A 14,852-nucleotide genomic window follows, 5' to 3' on the forward strand; every position below is an offset into this window, starting at 1 on the left:
GGGGCAGGAACCAGCCAGCTTGCTCAATAAGAGAGCAACTACTACTGGCCGCGTGGACGGTGCGATCCCATTGACGCTCTTCCCTGGGCGTGGCGGGGCGCCAGTAAAACCGTGCGGACGCCGAGCATCCTGTTTGCCTTTCCTATCATTTTCGGGCCGTGCAATATTTCTCTTATCTCGAGTTTTTTCAACCACTTAGAAACGTACCGCTCGTTGATAAACGTCAGCTCCATCCTCAGCTCCCGGTCTTATAAAAATAGGGCCGAGGGCTAGAGCTGGCCCTTCCGGGATCCTGGACCACCCCGGGGATTTTCTGCCCCTTCCTCATCCTTTCCGGAATGACCTCTGGATCCACCCGGTTCCCTGGGTTTGAGAAACGGTCGCGTCAGTGCGAGAGGAGCTCAGCCAGGTTCCGTGTTCCCTCCTTTAGCTGAGCTCACAAGGTTTGCGTTCTCCCTCGAGATAGCACAGGACAGCCTTTCTCTTGAGGGAGGATGCTGAAACGGCCTTCAGGTGCTGGGTCGAGCTGCAGGTGCAGAAGGCACGCTGGCCTCCTGCAGACGTGGACGCCCCCATAGTGAGCCAGGCCTTTGGGGGGGGAGGGTCTCTCATTTTTTTTTCTTTTTTTTTTTGCTGAGGAAGATTAGCTCTGAGCTAACATCTGTGCCAATCTTCCTCTTTTTTTTTTTTTTTTTTTGTATTCCATGCTTCCACAGCCTGGTTGGTAAATGGAACATGTCTGTGCCCAGGATCCGAACACGCGAACCCAGGCCGCCGAAGTGGACCCTGTAGCACTTTAACCCCTCAGGCACAGGGCTGGCCCTCTCCTTCTTTGTCTTACTCTGCTTGTGTTCATTCTGGGAAAGCGGGAAACTGAGGCTGTATCCGATCCTCAGTTATTGCAGGATCTTTTGAGTTGAGATCACTGCCAGCTTTCGCTGTAACAAGAGCCCCACGGACTTATTTTCATATGAATAACGTTCACACAAACCTAATTCCCAGCTTCTCCCAGCCGCCCCTCAACCCTTCCTTCCGGAAGCCGTTCCTTTGTCATTTCTCTGTCTGCACCCCCACTGCGCGCTCCGTTTCTTCCCGGCCGGGTTCTTTTCAGTTACCCGGCTTGTGGCATTGTATTCGCATCTGCTGCGCGGAAGGCCGGGGTCACAGCATGTCTGTGAAATGACATCCCGGTCTCCGAGCCCGGCCCGGCCGCCCCGCAACACAGAGCGACAAGGGACCCTGACATTTTCCAAGACCCCCGCCTGCATTTGCTGCCAGAGCTGGTTTTTCTCGTTTCGGGGTGCACTCGGCACAGATCCCAGGGCGAGAGCTGGAATTCTCTGCCTGCGGGAGCTGGGGCCTGGGGGTCGTCGTCCTCCTTGTAACGGTGCTCACTGCAGAGGAGAAACTCTGGGACATTTTGCAGCCGTCCCGGCCGCTGGAACTGGTTTTGCAGCCCTGTCGGTGGCCACGGCGGGCCCTTCTGTGCTGCCATCCCCGCTGGCCGTCACCCCGGGGCCCAGCAGCTTAGTCCTGTTTGCACCTGGCTGTCCCAGACGTGCTTGGCTCCGGGTCCTGACCCTTCAGTTTCCTGCACGGTCGGCAACTTGCTTTCTCCCAGAGATGGCCCGTGGCCACCGCCCGGCCAGAAATGCAGACTCGGGGACCTGGGATGTGCAGTCTGCATTTCCCCCCCACTTCCCTGGGGTGGGTGCCTGTGCACGGCAGAGCTTTATCATCCTTCTCCAAGTTGGGGGGCTCCGTGGGGCCCCTCTGTGGGGGTGCTTTGCCTTTCTTTTCTTTTCTTTTCTTTCTTTTTTTTTGTTTTTTCTGGGGAGATTCTTTGAAGATCTGCTCCAGAGTTAGACCTCTGGCTTAAAGTCAGGTCTGGAAGCCTTGCCCACATCTTTGCAGGGCGATTTGCTCTCCTTCCAGACTGACCCGTGCTCCCTCGATTTTCTCCGTGACGGGGCGGGAGACAGGAGGTGTAGACGGCGCATTGCAGGGTTGGGGGCGGCATATTCCTTAGGAGCTGTTTCCTCGGGGAAACGGGCAGTCCCTTTCTCTGTTAGAAGGACGGAACCCTGCGGGCTCTGGATATGTCGTTGCAAGAGGAGTTTTCCTGGGAGTTTTTATGATGTGGCGATCGCCACCCCCGTCCCCCTCCCACCAATGTTTGGAGGTCTGTGCCGTGGTGCTTGATGGGGATTCATGGGGCTTTTGTTCCTGCGAGGATCGTGGCTGGGGTTTTGTGGAAATGAGGCGGTGATGGGGGAGGAGCTGGGGCGGGCAAGGTCCTGCCTCGGGCTCGGTACTGAGGACACAGCGCTGTGCTTCACGGGCCAGCGTCTCACCCGATGGGCGGACCGTGTGTTGTGTACATCCTCAGCTTTATGGGACTCCGTGGCTGGCTGGAATGGATCCTATTTCTATAGATCCTATTTGTATCCTATTTATGTAGATAGTCCATTTTATAGTCTGTCCATCTGTCAATCATCTACCTGTATATCTATCTATCATCTACTTATTTTTCGTCTGTCTTCATCTATCAATCTATCATGTACGTATCTGTCATCTATCAATAAATCTATCAACCTGTTTATTATCTATGTATTTATATTCTATCTACATCTATCTGTCTATAATGTATCTGTATATCATCTATTTATCATCTATTTATCTATCTGTCAATCTATCTACCTGTTTATGTATTTATCTTGTATATCAATCTATCTCTATGTATGTATTATCTATTATTATGTATTTATTATTATCTCTATATTATCTATCTATTTATCTATAATCTATCCATCTATCCTATCGTCTATTGTCTATGTATCTATCATCTGTCTATCAATCTATCTATCCGTGTATCTACCTGTTTATTATCTGTAAATTTATCTTCTATCTATATCTATGAATCTGTATCATCTATTTAACATCTATCTAATCATCTATCTATCAATCTATCATCTATCTACCTGTTTATCTATGTATTTATCTATCTTCTATCTAAATCTATCAATCTATCTGTATCATCTATTTATCATCTATCATCTATGTATCCATCTATCCATCATCTATCATCTATCTATCTATCTATCTATCTATCGTCTCTCTGTCAATCAATCCATCTGTCACCCATCCATCCCTCCATCCCTCCATCCTATCCTTCATGGTTAAACTGAAGACACGTTGAGTGGCTTTTATTCTCTTTACCTGAAATCCCGGGAGTTACTGGTTCTCCCTTAAAGGATGGCTGTCGTCGATCGAGGCGTCATGCAGCACACTCCTGCCCGCTCCGTCAAACCCTCTGGAAGGAGCCGTGGGATCCCTGGAGTCTGACCTCCTCGCGTCACAGGGCGCGTCCAAGGATGGGCCGTTTCCGGCCTCCCGCCCTGCAGAGCTGGGTGCAGCATCGCCCTACACCCAGCGCCCGGTCGTCTGCCTGGCCGGCTGCTGTGGCTGCAGCCGCTTCGTGCACACTTGCCCCGGGATTTGCAGGGCTCCCCTGAGGGCCAGGTCAGCAGACCCCAACGCTCCCAGGCCGCAGTGGACGCTAAGACGGGGCCTGGAGGGAGGAGATGGGCAGAGTGGACGCCGGCCTGCCTGGGGACGCGGGGCCTCCTTGACGAGCAGCCCCTTCCTGGATGGGGTCTGAAGGCCAGATGTGGGTCCTCCACGCGGGGCATGGAGGGGGAGCTCCGGAGACGGGGACGACCTGGGAGTCCAGCCATTGGGGTCGTCTCCCTTCCTGCGGGCATCTGAGACTGTCACGCGCTGGGCCGTTTGTCGTAGGGCTCGTCTGTGGCTGCACGCCCTGCACAGCCTTGGGAGGGAGCCCGGCCGGGATGACGGAGCGGACACGGGGTGCAGGTGCCCAAGTCAGCAATGAGGCTGCACGGCGGGTGTCTGGCATGACGGACACCCCCTTGGAGAGGCCGGCGAGGCTCGGGCTGGTGGGCTGGACGTGCCCCCCCCCCCCCCCCGGCCGTGTCCTCCTTTCCTGACCACTCTGGTGGGGACGTGGGATGAGTTAGAGTTGGGACGAGGGAGGGGATGACGTGCCGGGCGGTGCAGACACAGTCGGGGGTCATGGTGGCGGGGTGAGGCGCGATGCACGCAGAGGAAGGCACGTCTTGACCGCCGATGGGACGGGAGGTGACCGTGCAGGGAGCCCCTTCTGCTTCCCCTCTGACCTCCCTGTGTGGACGCCTCGGGACCAGGTGGGATATGCACATTCTGGGGGGGCTGCCTGAGGGTGTCCCCCAGATTCACGTGTGGAGCCCTGACCCCCAGTGGGATGGTGCTTGGAGGTGGGGCCTTTGGGGGTGATGAGGGTTAGATGATGAGGTCAGGAGGGTGGAGCCCCTGTGATGGGATCGGTGACCTCATGTGTGGAGGGAGAAGAGGTCAGAGCTCTCTCTCGTCCACGGGAGGTCGGAGAAGAAGATGGCCGTCTGGGAACCAGGAAGCGGGTCCTCACCAGACACAAAATCAGCATCGTGATCTCGGACTTCTAGCTTCCAGAACTGTGGGAAAGGATTGTCTGCTGTGTAAGTCCCCCAGTCTGTGGGGTTTTCTTATAGGACCCTGTGTCAGTCAGCGTTCTCCGGAGAAACGGAACCAATAGGATGTCTGTCTATCCATCCATCTATCCATCTATCATCTATCTATCAATCATCTATCAATCAATAATGTATGAATGTGTATCTATCGTCCATCTATCATCTACCTATCATCTATCAATCAATTGTCTATCATGTATCTATCATCTATCAATCAATCATCTATCATGTATTTATCGTCTATCAATCAATCGTTTATCATCTATCAATCATGTGTCTATAGTATATCAATCATCTATTGATCATCTATCAATAATCTATGTATGATCTATATCAGTCATCTATCAATCTATCAATCCTCTATCAATCATCTACCAATCATCGATCATCATCTCTCCATCCATCTCTCTCTCTATCATCTGTCTATCAGTCATTTATCTATCATCTGTCTATCTACCTACCTAGCTATCTGTCCAGATATCTGCCTGTGGGTCTATCTCGGTATTTATTTAGATCCTATGGGCTCTGTTTCTCTGGAGACCCCTGACTAATCCAGAGACGTATATCTCTCTCACAGAGAGTTCCCATACGCCCGTCCCCCACCCAGGCGCGGCCTCCCCCACCATCAGCATCCCCACCGGCGGGGACGTTGGTTGCAGTGGATGAACCTACACGGACACGTCATCGTCGTCATTGAGAGCCCATCGTCGCCACGAGGGCTCGCTCTTGGTGCTGCGCTTGATGCCCTGTGTCCCCCATTACGCTATCCTACAAGATAGTTTCACGACCCTAAAATATTCTGTGCCGTGCCTGTTCCTTCCCCAACTGCTGACACCCATGGATCTCTTTCCTGTCCCCGCCCTTTTGCCTTTTCCGGGATGTCCTAGAGCTGGAATCACACAGGATGTCTATTCTTCATCATCAACCGTGTCGCGCAGAAGAGGACACGCAGCCCGCCCTGGTCGTTGGAGGCGTCCTCTGCGCGGTGGCCTGTGCACCTCTTGTCTCTCTTGCTTTGGGGGGGACTTGTCATGGCTCTTGGCGGTGGCCCACAAGACGCACGCTCATCCGGTGGAGTGGGACCCACGGGCCACCTCCCCCTGCCATCCGTCGTGGGGTCCGTGCCTTGTCTGCCGTCTGCACGACTTGATCCCGTCGTGGAGACGCCGGCCCGAGGCGGATGTGACATCCTCCGGCTGCAGGAAGAGCAGTCATCGTGCCGTTGCGCCATCTTGGTTTGGCGTCTGTCCGGCCCGAGATCCCAGCTCCCTTCTCTCCAGCTTGCTGGAGGCGATGGCTCAGCTCACAGAGGACTTCCCTCCCTTTGAGCTGGGTCCCAGCTGCACGGGACGGCCATCGGCACGTAGTTGGGGTTTTTTTGTTGCCCGAGACCTTTTATCCTTGGTGCCAGTTAAGATTTTTTTTTAATTATTTTATTGAGGTCATAATGGTTTATAACATGGTGTAATTTCAGCTGTGCATCGTCTATCAGTTTCTGTGTAGACGGCATCACGCTCACCACCAATAGCCTAGTTTTGATCCATCACCGCAGGCCCGTGCCCCTTTCTCCCTTTTGCCCGCCCTCCGCCTGGTCACCACCCATCTGTTCCCTTGGTCCATGGGTCTGTTTAGCTTCCACAGTTGAGTGGAATCATGGGACGTTGGTCTTTCTCCGTCTGGCTTATTTCACTTCACGTCGTACCCTCCAGGTCCATCCGCGTTGTGGAGGGGACAATTTTGTCTTTTTTCTGGGTGACTAATATTCCATTGTGTGTATATATATATATATATATATACACCGCATCTTCTTTATCCAATCTTCAGTCAATGGGCACTTGGGTTGCTTCCACGTCTCGGCTGCGGTGAATAATGCTGCCGTGCACAGAGGGGTGCAAACATCTTTTCAAATTAGTGTTTTCCTGTTCTTTGTGTCAATATCCAGAAATGGCATAGCCGGATCGGATGACTATTTTGAGATTTTGGAGGAATCTCCCTGCTGTTTTCCGCAGCGGCTGCACCCGTTTGCGTTCCCACCGGCAGTGGATGCGGGTTCCCTTCTCTCCAACATTTGTTATTTTTTATCTGGGTGATTATCGCCGTTCTAATGGGTGTTAAGTGATACCTCCTTGTGGTTTTGATTTGCGTTTCCCCCGATAATTAGGCGCGTTGAACATCTTTTCACGTGCCGGTCGGCCATCTGTCTATCTTCGTTGGAGAAAAACATCTGTTCCTCTCCTCTGCCCATTTTTCGATCGGGTTTTTTTTCTTTTTCTTTCTTTTTTTTTTTTAAATCTCATGGTGGTTGAGTTCGAGGGCCCGTGTCCAACTCGCCTCCTAGGAAGAAAGGGAGATGAATTGAGCGTGCGAGCGTCCGGTTGTCCTGGGGCGTCCCGGGGGGGTTTCTCTGCAGTGGTGTGGACCCCGCCTGCGTAGACGTGAAATGAGAGACATCCTGGGAGCAGGCAGTGTGCATTCACCGTCATAAGGTCCGGTCACGCGCTGCACTGTGGCGTTTCGGTCCACGACAGGCCGTGTAGACAGTGGTGGTCCCGTACATCAGTGGCAGACAGCCCAGGTGTGTCGTCGGCTGTTCCGTCCGGGTCTGTGTAAGTGGACTGTGGTGTTCAGAGCTAATCTTCCTCAAAAGAAAAAAAAAAAGAAATGCCATCCCCTAAGGACGCGCTTGTCGGGACGTGTCCCCACCGTCACCACACGCTCAGCCGCCCATCCCGTCTCAGGAATCCGCGAGCTCCTTTGGAATATTACTTCCGGCTTGTGGTTCTCGTGTCCTCACTCCCACTGCGGAGTTTTCTGCCACCAGCTCTTAAAAGACGCCCCGCCTCTCTCCTTCTGCTGGGAGGCCCGTGCTGTGCATCCTGGACCGCTCCATACTGTCTGCTCTTGGAAGCTCTGCTTTTATTTTTTCCCCCTTTTTAAAAAAAAAAAAAAAAAATTCTCTTTAGCAGCCAGCCAGGTGGTGTAGTGGTTAAGTTCGCACGTTACGCTTTGGTGGCCCGGGGTCGGCAGGTTCGGATCCCGGGTGTGGACCTAGCACCGCTCGTCAAGCCACGCTGTGGTGGCGTCCCACATAAAATAAAGCAAGGTGGGCACAGATGTGAGCTCAGGGCCAATCTTCCTCACACACACACACACAGAATTCTCTTTGTATTTTAGCTAGAGTAATTTCTTTTTTTTTTTTTCTTTTGAGGAAGATTAGCTCTGAACTAACATCTGCTGCCAATCCTCCTCTTTTTGCTGAGGAAGACTGGCCCTGAGCTAACATCCATGCCCATCTTCCTCTACTTTATATGTGGGACACCCACCACAGCATGGCTTGCCAAGGGGTGCCATGTCCGCACCCGAGATATGAACTGGTGAACCCTGCTGTGCCACCGGGCCGGCCCCTAGAGTAATTTCTATTGACCTAAACTTTCCTTGGTTTTTTTTTGCCTCAATTGGGTTGAGTCTGCTAATGAGCTGCGGAAAGGATTCTTTAGCTCTGGTATCAATTTTTTTTATGTTTACTTCTAGCATTTATTTATACACACTAGATATTTAATATTTAAATATATTACACATTTTATATATTTGTATTAAAAGTATTTTTATATTACTCATTTTATTAAATAATGCGTTATATTTATTTTATTTATTTTCATATATTAAAATAAATGTATAAAATATTTAGCGTTTCAAATATATAAATATATTTTTTACAACTATAAAATAAAATATGTTTATAAATATTTAAGTGTATTTATAATATAAATATTTATTGCATTTAAATCAAATATTTAAATAGAAATATGTATTTCATTTATATTTGCATAAATACATTTTATTACATATTATATTTTATAATATATTTGTTACACACATATATATATTTTACTTTATTTTCACTCTTAGCAGGGCTGTGAAAAAATTCCTGGGCAGTGAGTGTGCTGTCAACTGAGCAAGTTTAGGGACCTCTCTTCTAGCCTATTATTATTATCATCTATTTTATTTTATTTTTTAAACATTTTATTCCTTTCAGGACAACAAGGTTGCAAGATGGATTATTAGGCGATCTCTCCGTATTAGATTTCATCTTAGCTATTTTTTTTTTTTTTTTGATTTTTGGTGAGTAAGATTGGTCCTGAGCGAACATCTGTTCCTAATCTCCCTCTTTTTGTTTCTGTCCTCCCCAGAGCCCCAGTGCACAGTTGTGTATCCTAATTCTAGGACATTCTGGGTCTTCTGGGTGGGGCGACGCCACAGCATGGCTTGATGACTGATGTGTCGGTTTGGGCCCAGGATGCGAACCAGTGAACCCCGGGCTGCCGAAGCAGAGCGTGCGAACTTCACCTCTCGGCTGTGGGGGCCGGCCCCTAGTCTGTGATGTTTTAACTGTTAGGTTTTACCCCTTCGCCCTGCCTTGAGGTGAACCATCAGCACGGCTCATCTTCTTCTTGGTAATCCTGGGAGCTGTAGGATGGTCCCTCCAGGTAGAGACTCGAGGGCCCATCTGGCCTCATGGTATACAGTCGGCGCTGCACAGCGCTTACGATGCATTCCGAACAGGTCCCCCTGCCTTTCCAGGAGGGACAGTGGATGCCCAGAGGATGAGACGTGAAGCTGTGATGCGCACTGTGCAGAAGCCCATTGGGAAGTGGGGGCCTCGGTCACCCCGTTGGGACCCCCACGCTCCTCCCCTCGCTCTTGGACTTTGGGTCCTCCCCGTCTCTCGTCTGTAAGTGGAAGACTGAACTGCATCTTCTCCTTCCCTGGGGCGCCATCTTGGAATGCTTCCACACGACCTCAGTACCCTAAGGGAACAGTGTTGTCATGAATGCTGTGCGTCTTCCCAGGAACCAAACCCAAAGGAGGGTGGGAATCCCTTTGAACAGAATCAAGCCTCGGCGTCTGGAAACTTTGTGGGGAGCCTGACGGAATCATTTGGGGTCCTTGTGGTGTTGTCCCAGGGGATGGACACCCCGCTCTTTTTGATGGACGCTGTGCTGGGAAACATGGATCTCAGGACCGGGGCGGGAGTGTCCTCGGAGCCTCTGGGGAACTGTGGGTGTCTCAGCATCCTTGTCAGGGTTTTCTTTTATACGGTTCTTTTTTCGTTTGATGAACCAGAGTGCCTGACTGCAGTGGTGGGTGCCGATTGAAAGGAGGCGTGTGTTGTCCTCACTTATTGGAAGGATTTTCTAATAAGTGCATCCAACCCGGCCCCTGGCCACTTGGGTGTATTTTTATACAAGCAGTTATTTTGGCTGACTTTCTCTCTAGGGGGTTCGTTTTTTTTCTTGATTTTTAAGAACTCTTTACATATTAGGAAAATAGCCCTTTGATAACCGTTGCAGATTTCCTCCTCGTTCATCATTTATTTTTGACTTTGCTCGTGGTTTACTGTTTTGCCTTGTAAAACGTTCTTTAGTGGTGAAATTTATCTACTTATTCTCAATTTCGACTTAAAATTAGGAAGGCGTTTGTTATTCTGAGGTTAAGAATAAATTTGTTCCTGCTTTCCTCTAATATTTTCGCTGTTTAACTTCTTTCCCTTTATTTTGAGGGGTGCTGGGAGGTATGGGTGTCGTTTTATGTTTTTCCATAGATCTATTTAGGTATCTCAACACCGTTTTATTAAAAAAAGTCCATCTTTGCCACCTTTATCGTTTCTTAAAGCTCCCGAGGGTAGCTGGTTCCTACAGATAGCAAGCAACTCACCCAGGAGCATGCCTTTAAAATGCAAACTCACCAATCCAGACCCCACACCCCACCCTGCTCCTCCACGGGGCTCTTGTGCTCTGCGTCACCATCCCCCTGCCCTAATTTCCGGGGATCAGGACCAGAGAACTAGGGACAGCCCCTACGCTCCAGAACCTGCTGAAATTATTCACACTAACCCATCCCAAGCCTGCTCACCCTGCCTTCCCCATTCCTTCCTGTGCAAATCCCAATAAAATCTCTTGTCTGCTTTTCCCCACTCCCTCTGCCTCCTGACCGACTCTGGTGGGTCCCCGTGTGGCCCTGCATGCCGTGGCAGGCCCCCATCTCTTGGGAGCTCTGAGGAACAGACTCACCGTTCAACGGCGCTCATCTCCGGATCTCTTGGCCTCGTCGTACCTGAATAATAATAAATCTTATGTTTCCAACACAAACTGAGAAATGCCTTCTGCCCAGCGCCTCCCGAGAGGGTTTATCCAGGGGTCGCATCCACAGCTGTCCATGGTGTGGGTCGTTCGGACCTGCCTGCAAATCGTCTTGGCAGCATATTCCTGCAAAGGCCGCCGCTGGGGATGGGCAGGAGTTTATTAGGTGTCTTGACCGGGCCCTAATGACTCAGGGCTCACCCACCGTGCCACAGTCCCGCATCGCGAGCCTACAGGAATCCAAGAGGAACCCAACCGCGAATACTGAACCGCGAATACTGAACCGCGAATACTGAACCGCGACTCCCGTTGGTGTCACACGCTCTCTTACGACTCCGTTCTTACAAACGTGTATTCTGCTCTGAAAACTGACCTTCGTGTGTTTTTTTCTTCTTCTTCTTCCGCAGTTTTCTCCCCACAACCTGACCGTGTGGCTATAGTGACCGGAGGGACCGACGGAATTGGCTATTCGACGGCCAAGTATCTGGCGAGACTGGGCATGCACGTTATCATAGGTGATGGTTTTTACACTTCTGCTTTGTCTGTGTTCTCATCTCGTCTTCTCATCAGGACCCCAGTCCTATTGCATCAGGACCCGCCCTCGTGACCTCATTTGACCTCCGTCACCTCCTCAAAGACCCATCTCCACACACAGCCCCATTCTGAGGTCCTGGGGGTCAGGACTCCAACCTGTGAATTTTAGGGAGACATCATTCAGCCCATGCTAGAATCTAAACAGGTTTTTAAAATAGAAGCTTCTTCCACCGCTGTACCCTGTGGACTCTGTATTTTCCATTCTTCTTTTTGAAAATCTCTTTAATCACTTGTCTTGGTCCCTAACTTCTCTTGGAAAATGAGAAGCTGGGAAAGAGGGGACCGTTCAAAATCTTCCCAGCCAATTGCTTACCTGGCGCGGAAGTTTCACTCAGCTGGCAAAAATGACGTGGAGATTGGCTTTGGGGGGAAAAAAAACAACTTAATGTTTGTTATGCCCACTATTGACGCCATTAATTAATAACTTTTATGATGTCTGTTTTTATAAAAAGCATACTACAGGTATCGATTTAGATGTCAAGATTACTTCCACGTAAGACTTTCTAGAACATTACCCAAGGGCATTCATTTATTCATGATCGATTCATATCTTTCTCCCATTTTTCCTCCTTCTTTTGTGTGCCATCATTTATTGAAGGAGATTACGGATCAGACACGACACTTGGGGCTGGGGTTTTTAACACAAGTGCATCTCACTCCTTCCAGCGTCCCGACAAGCTCGGTCCACACCTGGATTTCCTCTTTTCTGGTTTGTGGGCTCCTTGGCATCGGGTGACACCTAAAAATGCCAACTAAAGTCCATAAGATTATAAACCAATTATATCAAAATGCAGATGGAAAAATATGTAAGAAAAACACAAACTTGCCACGTAATCGTATACGTTCAATCTTTAGACCACAAGGAGTATGGCCTTCTGGTGAGTTGAGTAACTTCTACGATTTGGAGCTACCATGAGCATCAACTCTATTTTGGGTCATCTTCGACAACTCAACCCTGGTATGAACAGATCTGTGGTTTCTGTGGGTGGCCAAGCCCTAGATCCTGCTCTCACCTCAGTGTCTTATCCATTCCATTGGCGGTCAACCACAGCGATGTTGTCAACTCCTCCCCATGAAAACTCACCGACCCTCTGGGTTCCATGTGGGACCTCCCCAGGGGTGTCTTGACCCAGACAGAGGACCCCAGTTCTGGCCAGTGTGGCCTTCTGCTCTCCTCAGAGGGCTGTGGCTCACGTGGGTGCACCCAGCTCTTTGCTCAGTCCAGTAACCAAATCAGACTCCTCTTCTTAAATTTGAATCATTGTTTTATTCTTTTTTGAAAGAGTGTGGTTTCTTACAGTGATCCCCTTCCTCAAATGGGCGTCTTTCTCTCATGAATGACGGGGTCTGTAGAATGGCGCCCATGTTTTTCGGAGTTTTCGGAGTAGTAGATCACTTCTGGGTCTGCTTCATTCTTCTTTTTCCCCATCCAAGTGTTCTTTGCTTCAGGAATGTGTCTAAGTCCACTTTCTTCATAGATGTGGAAATGTTAAAAGTTTTTGACAACTCCTAAAATTACCGACGTTATCAGTGCCCTTAACTCCCCCTGGATGAAGATGGGTTGGTTGCAGACAGGGAGGTCCTGTGGGAGAGGGCAACACACCTGAGGGTATATTTCTGGAGCTTCCTATCAACTCTAGCACCTTCATGAGCAAATCAAGGAGATAGGGCATGGGAGCGGTGGGGGCGGCGGGGGGGGGGGACTCTGAGAGTTAGCTGGGAAACTTGGAGATGGTGATGGCTTCCAACCCCCGATTTGGATTTTCCATGTTGGGTTGGGCCTCTGTTGTGGCGCAAAAGGCGTGATAAACTTTCCAGGGTTTGCCATGACTTGGATTTCTGCCAATATTTGGGATGACTTGATCAAAGATATGTCGGCTCTCAAATAGGAAGAGCGATAGGTCTCCTTGGAGGGCCTGCTGGACCTGAGGTAGCAGTGGAAAGATGCTGGGGGAGCAGGATGGGGAGACACCTCCCAGCCTGAGCAAAGGGGGAGGGTTGGCATCTAGTAGTGCTTATTTCTGCACCTGCGACTCCTCCAGCCGAGTGATCTTCTTCATCTTCTTAATTAGTAGCGAAACTAGGCAACGTTGGGATACAAAGAAGAGTCCCATTTCTCTTTTTGCCTCAGTGTCGTGTTTTAGGTTATGATGAGGTCTAGATAGTTGAAGTCATGATGAGCTCTAGTTGGGTAGGTCATGAGGAAGTTTAGTTATGTGGTCATGGTGAGGTCTAGTTGGGTAGGTTATGATGAGATCTAGTTGGGTAGGTCTTGAGGAGGTCTACGTGGGTTAGGTCATGGTGAGATCTAGGTGATTTGGGTCATGATGAAGCCTAGTTGGGTTGGTCATGATGATGTCTAGTGTGTTAGGTCGTGATGAGGTCTAGATGGGTTAGATCATGGTGAAGTGTAGTTCAGTTTCGTCATGATGAAGTCTATTTCGGTAGGTCATTATGAGACCTAGTTAGGTAGAGCATGATGAAGTCCAGTTGTGTAGGTCATGATGAAGTCTAGTTGGGTAGGGCATGATATCTAATTGGGTAGGTCTTGATGAGGTGTAGTTGGGTTGGTCATGATGAGGTCTAGGTGGATTAGGTTATGGTCCGGTGTAGTTGAGCTGGGACATCATCAAGTCTATTTCGGTAGGTCGTGATCAGGTCTCGATGGGGTATGTCATGGTCAGGTCTAGTTGAGTTAGGTCATCGTGAAATCTACTTGAGTAGGTCATGATCAAGTCTAGTTGGGTAGTTCATGATGAGGTCTAGTTAGGAAGGTCACAATGAAGTCCAGTTGGGTAGGTCATGATGGACCCTAATGGATAGGGCATGATGATATCTACTTGGGTAGGTCATGGTGAGCTCTAGATGGTTTAGGTCGTGGTGAGATCTAGTTTAGTTTGGTCATAATGAAGTCTAGTTGGGTACGTTAGATGACGTCTCGTAGGTCATGATGAGGTCTAGTTGGTTAGGTGCTGATGAGGTCTAGTTGCATAGGTCATGATGAGTTCTGGTGAGATTGCTGAGGATGAGGTGTAATTTCGTAAGTCATGTTGAGGTCTCGATGGGTTAGGTCATAGCGAGGTCTAGTTGACTTAGGTCATGATGATGTTTAGTCGGGTAGATTCAGATGAGATCTAGTTTGGTAGGTCATGGTGAGCTCTAGTTGGGTGTAGTTATCGTGAAGTCTTGTTGGGTAGGTCATGATGATGTCTACTAGGTCATGATCAGCTCTAGTTCGGTAGGTCAGATGATGTATAGTCTGGTAGGTCATGGTGAGGTCTAGTCAAGTTAGGTCATGAGGACCTCTGCTTGGGTAGCTCATGATGAGGTCTTGTTGGGTATGGCCTGATGAGGTCCAGTTGGGTAGGCCATGATGCAGTCTAGTTGGGTAGGTCATGATGAGATCTAGTTAGGTAGGTCATGATGAAGTCTAGTTGGGTATGTCATAATGAGCTGTATTTGGGTAGGTTATGATGAGATCTAGTTGGGTAGGTCATGACCAGGTCTAGTTGAGTTAGGTCATGATGAAGTCTAGTTGGGTAGGTCATGA

General features: G+C 49.5%; 1 protein-coding gene across 1 annotated transcript in view; it reads left to right on the forward strand.

Annotated features, from left to right (window-relative positions):
• Positions 1-3,851: 3,851 nt before the first annotated feature.
• DHRSX (dehydrogenase/reductase X-linked) overlaps positions 3,852-14,852 on the forward strand; it is a 106,104-nt gene continuing 95,103 nt past the window's right edge. Inside the window, exons 1-2 of the mRNA XM_046672910.1 lie at positions 3,852-3,876; positions 11,116-11,223. Coding sequence (XP_046528866.1) covers positions 3,852-3,876; positions 11,116-11,223 — 133 coding nt within the window. The remainder of the gene's footprint in view (positions 3,877-11,115; positions 11,224-14,852) is intronic.

The sequence above is a fragment of the Equus quagga genome, chromosome 10, assembly GCF_021613505.1.
Source record: "Equus quagga isolate Etosha38 chromosome 10, UCLA_HA_Equagga_1.0, whole genome shotgun sequence".
Classification (NCBI taxonomy): Eukaryota; Metazoa; Chordata; class Mammalia; order Perissodactyla; family Equidae; genus Equus; species Equus quagga.